Genomic DNA, 14,400 nt, shown 5'->3' on the forward strand with positions numbered 1-14,400 from the left:
TTTAACTGGGCTTCCCTTATTTTTATTGGTTAAATGTGGCAGCCCCACACTGAGGTATCTTGACAGACAGCAGAGGGAGGTCGTTCCAGGCTGAGGGAACAGGACATACAAAAGAAAGGACTTAAGGTACAGCTACTTCCCATCTGGTGTTTAAAGCTAGATAGGGAGAGCCAGAAGATTCCGGTTCCACCAATAATTATTTTCCATCCATAAAGTGCAGAAGTTCAATGGTACAGAAACCCAGCCCCTGTCCTGACCTCCCAGTCCACTTCCTTACTACCCACTTATCCTTTTATCTCTCTGCTGCAGTCCCTAGGCCAACGGCATCAGCATCGCCTGGAGACTAATGAGAAAGACAGATTCTTGGGCTTCGCCCCAGACCTACTGAATTAGAAACCGTGTGGGCTGGGCCCTGCATGATGTGTGTTAATAAGCCCTCCAGGTGATTCTAACAAAGGCCCATTGGAAAATTACTGATCCACAAGTCAGGATGTTGAACAAGCGTGGTTGCTTCAAATCAGTAACGTAAGCCTGGTCTAAGAAGTAATGGCAGTGACGGATGTCGATGGACAGCTCCTGCCCCTCCGTAGGGCGCAGTCTCCAGTCCTCGCCAGACGCTTGTTGCAATGAGGAAACCCTGCTCTAGTGTCACCAGGTGTTTAGGATTTTCAAGAGATGAACAAGGGTTAAAGATTTTATTTGACTCATTAGTGAAGATACTGAGGCGATGTCACAACCAGTTCAAAGGAGAATCCGTAGGACACACATATTTATGGATCAGGAATATTGAAATGGAGAGAAACTGGTTTTTCCACATGAAGCAGGTTGTATCTTCCCAGGACAAGTCATTTGCATGCCTATAGGCAAGAATAATTTTTTTTTAAAGATTTTATTTATTTATTTGACAGAGATCACAAGTAGGCAGAGAGGCAGGGAGAGAGAGACAGAGAAGCAGGCTCCCCACCAAGCAGAGAGCCCGATGCGGGACTTGATCCCAGGACCCTGGGATTCTGACCTGAGCAGAGGCTTTAACCCACTGAACCATCCAGGCACCCCTAGACAAGAATAATTTTTAATTGCTTTCAGTTATCTACAGCTTACAGAGATTACCATAATTCCCAAAGAACCAAATACAGAGAACATGGAAGGGTCTGCTACAGATGGTGCAGTTTCTTTGAAAAACAAAGTTTCCCCTATATGAATAATGTGATAGGTGGAAGCTGTCCCCTGAACATTCGTTATGTTGAAGCTCTAAGCCCCTATGTGCTGGTATTTGGAGGCGGGGACTTTGGGAGTTAATTAGTTTCGATGTGGTCACAAGGGTGGAGCCCTCACGAAGAGATCAGTATTTTTATAAGAGGCAGAGAGGGGCGCCTGGGTGGCTCAGTGGGTTAAGCCGCTGCCTTCGGCTCAGGTCATGATCTCAGAGTCCTGGGATCGAGTCCCGCATCGGGCTCTCTGCTCGGCAGGGAGCCTGCTTCCTCCTCTCTCTCTGCCTGCCTCTCCATCTACTTGTGATTTCTCTCTGTCAAATAAATAAATAAAATCTTTAAAAAAAAAAATATTAGTATAAGAGGCAGAGACCCCAGTGCTCTCTCTGTCCCTCCCTCTGCTCCTTCCCCCTTGGAAGCACGTGGCAAGAAGGCAGCCCTCTGCACACCAGGAAGTGGAGTCTTCCCAGGGACCCCGTCTGCAGCACCTTCTCTGGGACTTCCCAGCCTCCAGACCTGTGAGAAAATGCTTGTTTAAGCCACCGAGTCTGGGGTATTCTGTTACAACAGCCCGAGTTAAGACAGGTAATAACTGTAAAAGGTTTAGTGTAGAAGCCGGCAAACAGCTTTCATGACCGTTTCCATGTCATGATGCTACGGGCAGCAGTCAGACGGAGATGTGTGTAGCTGACTTATTTTGAAACTCCGATAACACCATGGTGGTAAGATTGTATATTGACTCAGGGGTAGGGACGTCACTGGGCCACAAAGGTACAAGAGCCCCTCGCTCCAAGGGTCCCAAACAGCTCAGGTGTGCTTCATCACTACCAGTAAAATCCAAAGGCAGAGAGAGAGTGGCAATGAAGCAAGAAAAGGACATATTACAGTGAGGCCAGCACAGGGAAGAGAGCAGAGTAACATCTCAAAGAATATCTCCAAAGTACTGAAAATACTTCCAGGTTTGTCTAAGCAAAATGTGGGGCAGTGGTGAGCAGTGAAGTTCCGGTCATCAACGACGATGATTAGGGTCGATCACAGGGTCTTGCTGGCCCAAGGCAGTCCCTGCTTCTGGCGGGGGTAGTGTTGGTTCCCATCGCAGGATGCTTTCCCTGTGTGGGGCCATTTGCCACAGTTAAGAGATAAGCTGGAGAGAACTTAACCTATTAGAAAGTACAGACTGAGGTCAAGATGGAAGTGAAGTCCTTGTTGAGAGACAGGACCTAAAGCCATATAGCTACTACCTCTTACTACTACTAGGGTTCATTTGGCCGTTCAACAAGTCTTGAGTGGCAGTCTTGTGCTAGGCACTGTTCCAGGTACTGGGGATATGGATGTGTACAGAGCAGTTTTTGCTTTTAGTAGTGGGGTGAAACAGGCAATGGAGTATAGACCATTAGTTCTTCGAAGGAAAATTATCATTGTCTAGATAGCATGGCCTTTCATTGTCTCACCGACCTCCAGTAAGAGGTTACTCATAGATGACTGATGTAGTAATGCAAATTATTCTGCAAGTTGGATGGACAGCCCCCACTGCTGATGGAAAAGTTAGTTTTGTATCCATTTATCCATGTGTTCCAATATTCCTCTTTTCTGTACACATTAGCCTTTTCTTTTTAAAGATTTAAATAATCTCTTTACCCAATGTGGGGCTTGAACTTTTCAACCCTGAGATTAAGAGTCTTACACTCTACCGACTGAGCCACCCAGGTGCCCTCAACACTTTCTCTCATTTAAATGAATTATAACATCACATCTCCTCAGTTCCCCTCATTTATTTTTATTTTTTTTAAGATTTTATTTATTTATTTATCAGAGAGAGAGAGATCACAAGTAGGCAGAGAGGCAGCAGAGAGGGGGGAAGCAGGATCCCTGCTGAGCAGAGAGCCCGACTCGGGGCTTGATCCCAAGACCCTGAGACCATGACCTGAGCCAAAGGCAGTGGTTTAACCCACTGAGCCACCCAGGTGCCCCAGTTCCCCTTATTTAATTAAAGAGTTATGGGGCGCCTGGGTGGCTCAGTGGGTTAAAGCCTCTGCCTTCCGCTTGGGTCATGGTCTCAGGGTCATGGTCTCAGGGTCCCGGCATCTAGCCCCATGTCATGCTCTCTGCTCAGCAGGGATCCTGCTTCCCCCCTCTCTCTCTGCCTGCCTTTCTGCCTACTTGTGATCGATCACTGTGTGTGTGTGTGTGTGTGTGTGTCAAATAAATAAATAAAATCTTTAAAACAAAAGAATTAAGATTTAACACATGTTCATTTCAATATGTATGAGAATCATGACTATTTTGAGGAAAAATTATGCTTGAACAAAATAAGCAATATCTAGTATCGATGGTGTAACGTGTAATGGAGAAAAGAAGGTATTGTCATTTCAGAGAAGGTGGTGTGGGGGAAGACCCTCCTGGATACTTCCCACTGAGTAAAAATACGAGGCCCCCAGGGGCACCTGGGTGGCTCAGTGGGTTAAAGCCTCTGCCTTCAGCTCAGGCCATGGTCTCTGGTTCCTGGGATCGAGCCCCACATGGGACTCTCTGCTTAGCGGGGAGCCTGCTTCCTCCTCTCGCTATGCCTGCCTCTCTGCCTACTTGTGATCTGTCTGTAAAGTAAATAAATAAAACATTAAAAAAAATACTAGCCCCCTCAAAAACTATTTCTAGTTTATCTGAAAATCAAGTTGAACTGGGTATCCTGCCTCTCATCCAACAAGCCTGCTCCAGAAGGACCAGAGCACGCAGGCCTCGCGACGCTGGTTGATAGGTTTTGACTCCGTTGCTGGTCTAGAAGGAGACTGGGCAAACTCAGCCACTGCTGAGGGGAGGCATCTCTGCGAGGCGGCGCCCCTGGCCCGGGGGCCCGCAAGGAGGCGGGGCTTGGCTGCTGGGCGGGGCCGCATTAAGCCCCGCCCCGTCACGTGCCAACCCTCGCCTGCCGCGTCGGCAGCCCCGGATCGCGCCGGACGGCGGCTGCTAGACGGCAGGGACGGTCGCAGCTTGAGCAGCGGGATACGGGCCATGGCGGCGGCGGCGACAGTGGCAGCGGGGGCCGGGGCCGCGGCGGGGGCGGAGTCGGCCGAGGGGCCCCCGGGGCCGGCGGCGGCGCTGGAGCTGTGGCTCAGTGAGTAGCGGGGCCGCCCCTCGGCGGGGGCCCAGCACCACACGTGAGGCCTGGCTTCCCGCCTCCCGTGGCCTTTCTTCAGACGCGGCGGCGGCGGCGGCGGCGGCGGGCAGGTGGCGGTGGGCCGGGGCCTGGGCCGGGCGTGGGTGCGGGGATCGCCCCGGGTTCCCCGGAGGAGCCTCAGGAGCCCGCCGGGCGGCGGCACCCGGGACTGGGTGCTCGGCCCCCTGCCACTGCCCACCTCCACTGTCGTCGCGGCACACCGACCTGACTCACGTAGTGGCTAGCGTTCGTGGAGCTTTTCTTTTGTGTCAAGCACTGTGCGAGAAGCATTTCAGCCATTGTTGATCCTCACGACGACCCCAAGAGGCAGTTTCTATTATTAGCTCCGTTTTGGAGAAGAGGACGTTTACACGGAAGGAGACTCGTGCAAGCCAGGCAGCCTCTTGCGGTCTCTCTGCAGCTGGCACAGATCTCAATCAGGCCCCTGTTGTTAATGTCAAAACAAGACCTTTATACCTTTTTTGTGTATGTTTACTCTGGCCTGGCATGTGTATGGTGAGCTTCATGACAGTCCTGGCCGGTAGGGGTAACCGATGAGGAATGGAAATTCAGGGAAGGTACAGACTATGCGCCTTGTATAGGGCTTTGCTAGGTGCTGGGAATCCTGAGATGTCTAACGCAGGGTCCTTGAACAGAAAGATTTTGTTTAGTGGGTCCCAGCCTGCAGGAAGGGCACCTTGCTGTAATTATGGGAAATTGGGGGTGCGGCTCTGTTTGCTTTACACGGGATAGGAGTTGATCGGTTTACCTGGGGATTGTCACAGCAGACATAGCATTTGAATGGAGAGTGGAGGTGACAACATCTCAGGCACTCAGGCACAGGAAACCAGGTGCAAAAAGCTGGCCGGGAGGACATGGAGCGTTCTGGGAACCAGTAGTGGGCATTGCTGGAGTGTAAGGCCTAGAGAACAAAGAGCCTGGAAAAGAGGCTTCAGGGCTAATTGGGGCTTGTATGCCGCAGGAAGGAATTTCTGTTTTATCCTGTGGTGGGGTGGAGGTGGAATTTTCAGCGGGAGCATCTGATCGGGTGCACTTATTAAAAGCCTCACCTGCAGCCATATGGAGCCAAACTGATTAAGGAGGCTAGGCCACGGAGGGAGAGTAAGTTAAAAGCTGTTTTGGGTAGTGCTTAGGGGCTGAAGTAGGACAAAGGCATTGGGACTGACCTTAGAAATACTTAGCAGGCACAGTCAGCAGCCTTTGATGCCTTCGAATGGAGACGAGAGGAAAGCTAGGATGGATCCCAGGTTTCGGGCTCCGGTAACTGGTTCGTTAGAAATGTCTCACCTGTGAGGAGGACTTAGTTTAAGATGGAAGAGATGGTTGAGTTGTGGAGTTTGAGGTACAAGTGGCACAGCCAAAAAGAGACCCTCAGGGCAGGTGGTCAGCTGCAGAAAGGGCGGGAGCTGGCGGCTGGTGTGGGAATCTGGTTCACTGGCAGAGAGCTTGACCAGGCAGGCGGTGGTAGGAAGAGCAGAGGTTTGCACACAGAGCATGGAGAACCTCAGCCCTTAGGAAGCACGTGGGAAAAGCAGTCTGACGTGGAAGGCGGAGTGGACACCGGCAGGAGAAAGCTAGGAGGGTGGGGAGCGACCCACCTCAAAGGAGGGCTACAGTTGGTGGGCAGAAAGGTGGAGTAGTGTGAGGCAGGAGAAAGGGAGACCTTGAATTTGGCAACTAAAAGGTTACTGATGAGGCATCTTGGAGGTAAGTGGTGGGGAAGGCCGTTGAGAAGCTGCTAGATCTTCTGGTTTTTCAGGTAGAGCTAGAACCGTATTTTTATGTAAAATCTCTTGAGTTTTGAAGAGTTGGCAACAACTAATTTGAAATACAAAAGTTTGTTTGATGTAGGGGGTGTGTAGCCCCTGGTCACCAGCCCTTTTTTCTTCCTTTCTTTTTTTCTTTTTTTAAGTGGTGTTCGTGAAAGAAAGCAGGGAGGGTAGCTAGAGGGAATTTAGGTGTAAAGGAGATTTCTTAAGGAGAGGGGCACCTGTAAGCCCCTCTTTTCGCTGCTGTTCCTTTGGGAACTCTCCTTAAATTCCAAGTCCAGTGGTGGAGCTATGGGCGAGGGCCTTGAAGATGCTGAGGGAGGTCAGAGCCAGAGCAGAAAGGGGTGACCGGGCTTCCAGAGAGAAAGGGCACCTTTTGGTTTTCTGAATGGGGAAGGAGATAAAGATGATTACACATGCAAATAAAGTTCCGGGTGACTGCCACCATTCCCTGCTAAGTGTGGGGGCCTGAAACGGAATAGGGGGCTTGAGGAAGGAGGTGGGGGAAGTTCGGGAACAGCTGGTAAGGGAAACAGAAGGGCGCCCACCTGGGTGCTTGAGAGCAGGGGTTCAACCTTGACACTGTTGACATATTGGGTCTGATAATTCTGTGTAGTGGGGGGTCTGTCTTGTGCTTTGTAAGGTCATTAGTAGAATCCCTGGCCTCCACACACCGGAATGCCCACATTAAACCAAAAGCTTTGCCACATATCGCCAAATGGCCCCTCGAGGAAAGGGGCAGGGTCACCTTCCCCCTCAGACTTGAGATCCTTGGAGTTTGGACTTTGGAGTGTTGATTGGACATCAGAAGTGTTTCCTGTAGTCTCCACCCCTAGTAGGATCCGAGGAGGCAAACTATGGTTTAAACTGGATTTGCTGGGATGTGGGGCGCAGTGGAGCTGATTCGATGGAAGGCCAAGGAGGCAGAGGGTTGATGGTGTGGAAAGGACAGGAGTGTTGCTGAAGGAATGCGCCTCGAGTCTGGGCGGGGTGGGGGAGGAAGTCCTTGTAGGGGGGGTCCAAGGACTGCCAAGCTCAGGTCACCAGGAGACCTTGCCTTAGCAAAGCAGGGCAGCTGTGTCTTGAAGATGTGGATAGTGGTAATCTGACCGTAGAGTTAATATATGTGCGACACTGAGATTCGTGCCCAGCACGGAGTGTTAGATATTCTTACCATCGGTGGTTTTTTTTCAGTTGTGAGTGGCAAAAGGCGTATCAGCTTAGCAGGAGGAAAAAAAACAACTTTGGGTCTAGAACTGGGGAGTAGTTCCTCAAAGGAACATCAGGAAGCTAAAGTGATGAATCACTGAATTCTCCTGAAACCAATATTATGCTATATGTTAACTAACCAGAATTTAATGAAAATTGGGGTGGGGGGGCTGCCTGGATGGCTCAGTGGGTTAAAACCTTGGCCTTCGGCTCAGGTCATGATCCCGGGGTCCTGGGATCGAGCCCCATGTCAGGCTCCCTTCTTGGTGGGAAGCCTGCTTCTCCCTCTCCTGTTTCCCTTGTGTTCCCTCTCTCTCTCCGTCAAATCTTTTAAAAAGGAAATAGCTTTTGTGCATTCTGCAACCGCCCACCCCAAAACTCCATTGATTTTTTGGTGGTGGTTCCCCATGCCAGAGAGCTGCCTCATTCTTGTTTCTGAGAGCCGACGCCCCACGGTATGAGGTTTACTATGATTGATGTAACCGGTTCCCTGTTAGTGGCATGTTGAAAGCAGCTCTGGGTCCCCGTGGGTCTCTGGGACTGTAGCCACAGCGGTGCTGCCAGGGGCTCTGGGCCATCTTACGTGCCTTTGGTGGGGTGCTTGGCAAAGTCCTGTCTCCTTCCCCCCTCGACCTGCTCCCAGGTGATATGTCCTGTCTTCCTTCCAGCCTCACTTCTGTGGTTCTCTTGGGGATCTGGCATGGTCAGATTGCATTCTGTTTCTACTCTCCCTGCTTCTTTTTTTTTTTTTAAAGATTTTATTTATCTACATGTCAGACGCAGATCACAAGTAGGCAGAGAGGCAGGCAGAGAGAGAAGGAGAAGCAGGCTCCCTGCCAAGCAGAGAGCCCGATGCGGGGCTCGATTCCAGGACCGGGATCATGACCTGAGCCGAAGGCAGAGGCTTTGACCCACTGAGCCACCCAGGCGCCCCGACTCTCCCTGCTTCTTGAGGGCTAGCTCATTCTTTATCTCGGAGTCTAGCACAGGGCATTCCTATGGTGGGTCTCGGGCTCCCATCGTGGGCTTAACGGAAGGACTGCTGGATGGTAGGGGTCGGTGGGTACTTCCCAAAGGATCGAATTCTAAGTGCTCCTTGAGGTGACCGCTTCCCCACAGCCTCAGGGTTCCCCTGTCCAGTGTCGGCTGCTCCTGGCGCCAGAGTCAGACTCTCGTGGTTCATTGGCAGCTGGTGTGAGATGATTTGGCTTCGGATTTAGTCACTTAGATGACCCATTCACTCACTGCTGGAGGTCTCAGCTGTTTTCTTAATACTTCTCACCCTGTGGCGGGCTTAAAATGCATAGGAACACAGCTTTTATTTTATTTTATTTATTTATTTATTTATTATTTTAAAGATTTTATTTATTTATTTGACAGATCACAAGGAGGCAGAGAGACAGGCATGGGGAGGGGGGAAGCTAGCCCCTTGCTGAGCAGAGCGCCAGACAAGAGGCTCCATCCCAGGACCCCGGGATCACAACCTGAGCTGAAGGCAGAGGCTTTAACCCACTGAGCCACCCAGGCGCCCGGAACACAGCTTTTATTAAACGGATACATGGCACTAGTGTTCTCTGTCCCGTCCAAGTGCGGGCTGAAGCCACTTTAATGCCTGGAGCAGTCCTGAGAAGTCTTCTGGTCGTGCCCTGCTGGCCACCTGCCACTTCTTGGGGCACATGGGTGTCCTGCACCCTGGGTTGGGGCTATGGTCTGATGAGACCCAGTGGCTGGGCCTTGGGGGGTCGTTTTCTCTGGAGTCGCAGGAAGACTCTGAAACAGCCGGACAGGCTGGCATCATGCTGTGAGAGACCCTGTTATTTCCGAACCAGGCTGGCCCTCTCCTGGAGTCAGAGATCGGTCCAGCCAACTGGCCAGGCTCTGCAGAGGGAAAGGCGAGTCATCATTCATTCAGCAGAGATTTGTGTGCATGACATTCTGGAGGACGTGAATGTGAGTGAATGAGACAGGTCTTCCTGCTTTAGGGAGCAGGTAACAGTGGCGAGGAGGTTGAAGCTAGTTCCCAAAGAGGCCTTGCTTTGGCCAAGGAACCGCGAGAAATGTTTGGGCCCTGGTTGCTGTTTTCTAGCAACAGTTGTGGCTGGACAGGCTTCTTTGCCTCTAAAATGGTGGGAGGATAGTAGCACTCTCCCTTCTGAGCTGGACCCAAGAGAGGCTTGGGAAACACTCAGCCTGGCGGCTGATAACAACAGTAACTTCTTCACAAAAGAGAAAAAAAAAAAAAAAAGAAAAAAGGCAGCTACTACTATTCTTGCTCTTTGGGGGCTGAGATAAACTTTGAAGGAATCGTCATGTTACACATAAACTTACATTTTATAGATCTTCCTGCTTTGCCTTGGTTAAGGGTTTGGAGCCTAACTTAACCTCATAGAAGTGTCTTCTTCCTTTCTTTGGAAAAACTGGTGGCTGTCTTATTCTCTTCACTTAATGGTGGGGAGAAGGGGGTGAGGAGGAGGATGGCTGGATCCTGCTGATCTCTGCTCTAGGTCCAGTCATGGATTGAGTTTCTGAATGCCCAGAGGCATCAGTCTTGACCTGGCAGTGAACTAAAACTTCAGGAAGCTAAAATCAAGCAGAATTATTTAAGATGAGTCAGGCATTCTTAATTAGGCTCTCTGAGAATCACTGCTTTAAATAATTTATTTCGGGACGCCTGGGTGGCTCAGTTGGTTAAGCAGCTGCCTTCGGCCCAGGTCATGATCCCAGCGTCCTGGGATCGAGTCCCACATCGGGCTCCTTGCTCAGCGGGGAGCCTGCTTCTGCCTCTGCCTGCCATTCTGTCTGCCTGTGCTCGCTCGCTCTCCCTCTCTCTCTCTGACAAATAAATAAAAAATCTTTAAAAAAAAAAATAAATAATTTATTTCATGAGTAATTATTTTGTGCCTTTGAGGAAGGCATTGTACTAAGCACTGCAAGGAACATATGGCTTTTGCCTTCCAGAGTTTTATTCCCTCTAGGTGCAATAAGTCACACATACGTGTGTTTTTAAAGTAAAAGGCAGAGACTTTGCCTTATAATGAACAATAAGATTAGCTGTCCTTTATTGATTACTTCAGAGAGAGAGGAGGAAGCAGGCTCCCCGCTGAGCAGAGAGCCAGATGCGGGGCTGGATCCCAGGGGACCCCGAGATCATGACCTGAGCTGAAGGCAGAGGCTTTAACCCACTGAGCCACCCAGGCGCCCCACGGAGTTGGCTTTTTGAATTCTCACAGTTGAGCTAGGGAGACACATGACTTCCACATGACAGAAGTGTGGCTGCAGTCAGGAAAGGTTAAACTCTGCTTGACCTTGGACTCTTCCGTAATACGGCGGGAGAATCACAGGGTCTGGAGCAGCCCGGAGGAGGTCTGGCCAGAAGGTGGGAATTCAGATGGGCCTTGAAAAATGGGTGGGATTTTAAGAGGAGACGAGAGGAGTGAATGTTTAGGCCTAAGGAATAATAGCAGAAACAGGACCCTAGAATCAGCCAGTTGTAAAGCTTGAAAGAACTTCTCTCTCAGGAGCCTTCAGGGAGGTCTTTCACTGGAGGGATGGGTAGCCCCCCAAGAGGTGGGCAGCAAGGAGTGGGGGTGGTTAGGAAAGCATAGGACAGAGGCCTTCCAGCAGCTCCTTTGTGCAAGAGCAGAGCCTGGTTTAATCTGGGGCAGGATGTGTGGAATGGACACCCTTCCTGGGTGGCTGGACAGGAATTCTAGGCAGCAGTGTTGGGAGGGCAGGAGAAGCTGCTGTCATCCAGCACCAGGAAGGTGAGCCATGAGCCCTCCCCTCAGCAGAGCTGGGCCTTCTCTTAGGCCTTCTTATCATCCCCCTCCTGCAGGGATCTCTGGCTGGGCTGCCAGCCTCTCAGTGCGTAGTGTCCTCACATTTCATCGGGGGATCGTAGTGTGATTGGATCCAGGGGTCCCTGGGAATGTCCAGGTTTCCAGAAGGGAACAGCATTTTGAGGAGTGAACGCAAGGAGGTCCTTTTTTTAGAGTGCACAGTTGCCGACGCATGGCGAAGCTTCTGACATGAGACGGTCAGAGAGGATCTCAGTAAGCTGAGGGTTAGACGTAGGGGTATTGTTTTTGAGGAGGGGATGAGATGACCAAGTGGAGCCGCCTAGAGCCTTGTGGTGTATTCTGACCTTACCATCACATAGCTGAGAAAGGTAGAAGGAGCCTCCCGCGGGGCGCCTGCGGGGCTCAGTTCGTTAAGCGGCTGCTGTTGGCTCAGGTCGTGATCCCAGGGTCATGGCATCAAGCCGCGTATTGGGCTCCCTGCTCAATGGGAGTCTGCTTCTCCTTCTCCCTCTGACTCTCTCTCTCAAAGAAAAGGGGGGGGGGTAGCCTCCTGGATGCTGGCCCTCACTCATCTTCATTGCAGGGCCAAAGCGGGGAGTCCCGACGGGGCATGAGGGAGGCGCATGTAGGCCAACCGCTGCACGGAAGGGGAGTCTGTTGCAGGACAAAAGCTTGCTTGTTCAGCCAGCCAGTGTAGACTGAGGCCATATCTTGTGCCAGACACTGTGCCTGATGGTGGCCAATAGCATAGCCATGGTCCTGTCCGTTTCAGCTGTCTGCTTGCTGGGTCTGATCCCCTCAAGGTGTGCTAGAACCGTTCTTGGCTACCACTTTATTTGTGGAGGGGCGGGTGTATATTTCTTTTAATTCTTTATTTTTATTTCCTTGACAGATAAAGCCACAGACCCAAGCGTGTCAGAACAGGATTGGTCCGCTATCCAGAATTTCTGTGACCAGGTGAACACCGATCCCAATGGGTAAGGTGACCTTCACACACATGCACTTGACTCAGAATACCTCAAAGTACATGCTTCTGTCTCTTGGGTCTGTTGGACCTAAGAGAAAGAAAGTGAGGCTTTCTTTCCTTTTTTTTTTTTTCTCCATGATCTGAGAACATTATTTTCCAAATGGGGAAAAAATGGAGTGTTCTAAGTAACTAGTGCTGAGGAGACTCCTGAATGTTAGGGATAGAATGTAGCTAGGTTATGTGGCAATGCAAAAGACATCAGTGTGTTCTCCGTTATTGAAGTGTCCTCTTTCTTAAGAAAATGTAGGAAAAAGGTGAGATTTTGCGGGTTTCTGGTTTTTGTTTTTGTTTTGTTTTTAATATAATTTCTGTTTCCGAAGCATCTAGACAGGAGCTGAGGAATCCTGCCAGCCATCCGCATGTTTAATCTACATGGTGCTGCGTAGTCAGCGTCTCGAACTCAGTGAAAAGTTTGCTCACACTTTCTACTCCAGTGTGTACTGAGTGTTTGTCATCTAACAGAGTCTGCTGCTCATGACCTTGTTACACACCGGTCTGGCCCTGAGCGTACAGCTTGAGGCTGTAGGCGTGGGTTGGCCGCAGGGAGGGGGATGGCAGGTGGTCTAGCTGCAGCAGGGGTGGGTGGGCCTCCTTCAGAGGCAGGTGTGTGGGCTGTGGGCCTGTCACTCCACCTCTGCTTTGGGACCCGCGCTTCTGGAAGAGGCGACGTGACAGAGTGTACTGAGCCATACCAGTTGGTTTCTTCCTCTCCACCCACATCCCAGGTCTCTCTGTTTTCCCTTAGCCCAACCCACGCGCCTTGGCTCCTAGCCCACAAGATCCAGTCTCCGCAAGAGAAAGAAGCTCTTTATGCCTTAACGGTGAGTTTGGCTTGGCCCTGCGCTTAAGTTTCCCTCCTGTGCAGCTAGAGAGCGCTGGACCCCAGGCCTGTTGCACGTGCCAGAGAGTGTCCAATAGCGAGTTCTGCACTCGGGTGGCCCCATCCTAGGTCTGTTTCGAGAAAGCAGCGTTGAGCCTGCTTCGGGGGAAGAGAAGGCTTTCCCTCCCTTCATCTTCCAGAGACCAGGGCTGGCGGGTTCAGGCGCCACACCTAGCGGGGCCTGACCGCTCGCACGAATGAGTGAGCTGCTGGGTGAGGATGGAAACCCTGGAGAGCGCAAGGCTGGTGTGCAGAGGGCAGCTGTGGCACAGGACCACTTGGGCCCAGTGTTGCTAAAACTTTGCTTTCCAGGAGAAATCAGAAATTCAGATTTTTTTTTTTTTAATCTGTTCTCAGAGTTTATCAATGTCTGTGACTAATTGTAAATGTTAAACAAGAGTGTGGACCAAAGAAGATGTGTGCAGGCCCGTCTTGCCACTTGAGTGCCAGCCAGTGGCCTCTGGCTTAATAGTCCTTGTGCGCTACAGATCAGGTGTCTGCCTCTGAGCAGGGCGGGATTCTCTAGCCGGTGTCTGCTGCCCCTGTGGTCTCCTTAAAAGGTGGGGCTGTCTCAGGGTGCCCCCCACTGAGCTTTCTCCTGGGCACAGACCTGGCGTGTATAGCCAGATCATACAGGCAGGTAGCATTTTTTCTTCATCTGAAAATGTCACCCTTCCTCAAACTTCAGTGTCTTGGTCGTCTTGAGGAAGCCCTAGCCGTGATTCCAGCAGACATTCATCAGCTTGACATGAACCCTGAAGCCAGTGGTTTTCCCTTCCTCATGGGGCCCCTGTGTCCGTGCAGGTGCTGGAGATGTGTGTGAACCACTGTGGGGAGAAGTTCCACAACGAGGTGGCCAAATTCCGCTTCCTGAATGAGCTGATCAAAGTGTTGTCCCCGAAGGTGAGCAGCCTGGGCTTGGCTGTACTGCACTTGCTCGCTGTGCTGTACCTACCCCAGCCTCCAGACCTTGTGCCGCTTCTTGGTCCAGCACTAGGCCTGCTCACAACAGAGCCTGCCAGCTGATCTCTGGTTTGTGACAGAACAGAGGGGATGGCCGTCTGCATGTGATAGCTTTCCTCTTGTTGGTTTGTAACCTCGGGAGCTTCCCAAGTGTGATCTGGAATTGAACATGACACTTGTTCTGGGTGGCGGCAGGACTCCACCCCTGCCACATCTTCAGTGATACAGAGGCCTTAAGGGAGTTCGGTGAGAGGTACTGTGTAGGTGTTCCCCACACCAGATCACTATTTCATGGCCGTGTTCACATTCCAAGGACAGCAGAGGGGGTGAGAAACCTTAGTTTGCCCAAGTCTGCTCACAGGTCAG

The 14,400-nt window shown here is 51.1% G+C and overlaps 1 protein-coding gene across 1 annotated transcript in view; it reads left to right on the forward strand.

Annotated features, from left to right (window-relative positions):
* Positions 1-4,220: 4,220 nt before the first annotated feature.
* Positions 4,221-14,400, forward strand: part of GGA2 (golgi associated, gamma adaptin ear containing, ARF binding protein 2) — a 32,678-nt gene continuing 22,498 nt past the window's right edge. Inside the window, exons 1-4 of the mRNA XM_044232905.1 lie at positions 4,221-4,323; positions 12,057-12,141; positions 12,937-13,012; positions 13,876-13,974. Of these exons, the coding sequence (XP_044088840.1) occupies positions 4,221-4,323; positions 12,057-12,141; positions 12,937-13,012; positions 13,876-13,974 (363 nt within the window). The remainder of the gene's footprint in view (positions 4,324-12,056; positions 12,142-12,936; positions 13,013-13,875; positions 13,975-14,400) is intronic.

Source organism: Neovison vison, chromosome 14 (genome assembly GCF_020171115.1).
Source record: "Neovison vison isolate M4711 chromosome 14, ASM_NN_V1, whole genome shotgun sequence".
Classification (NCBI taxonomy): domain Eukaryota; kingdom Metazoa; phylum Chordata; class Mammalia; order Carnivora; family Mustelidae; genus Neogale; species Neogale vison.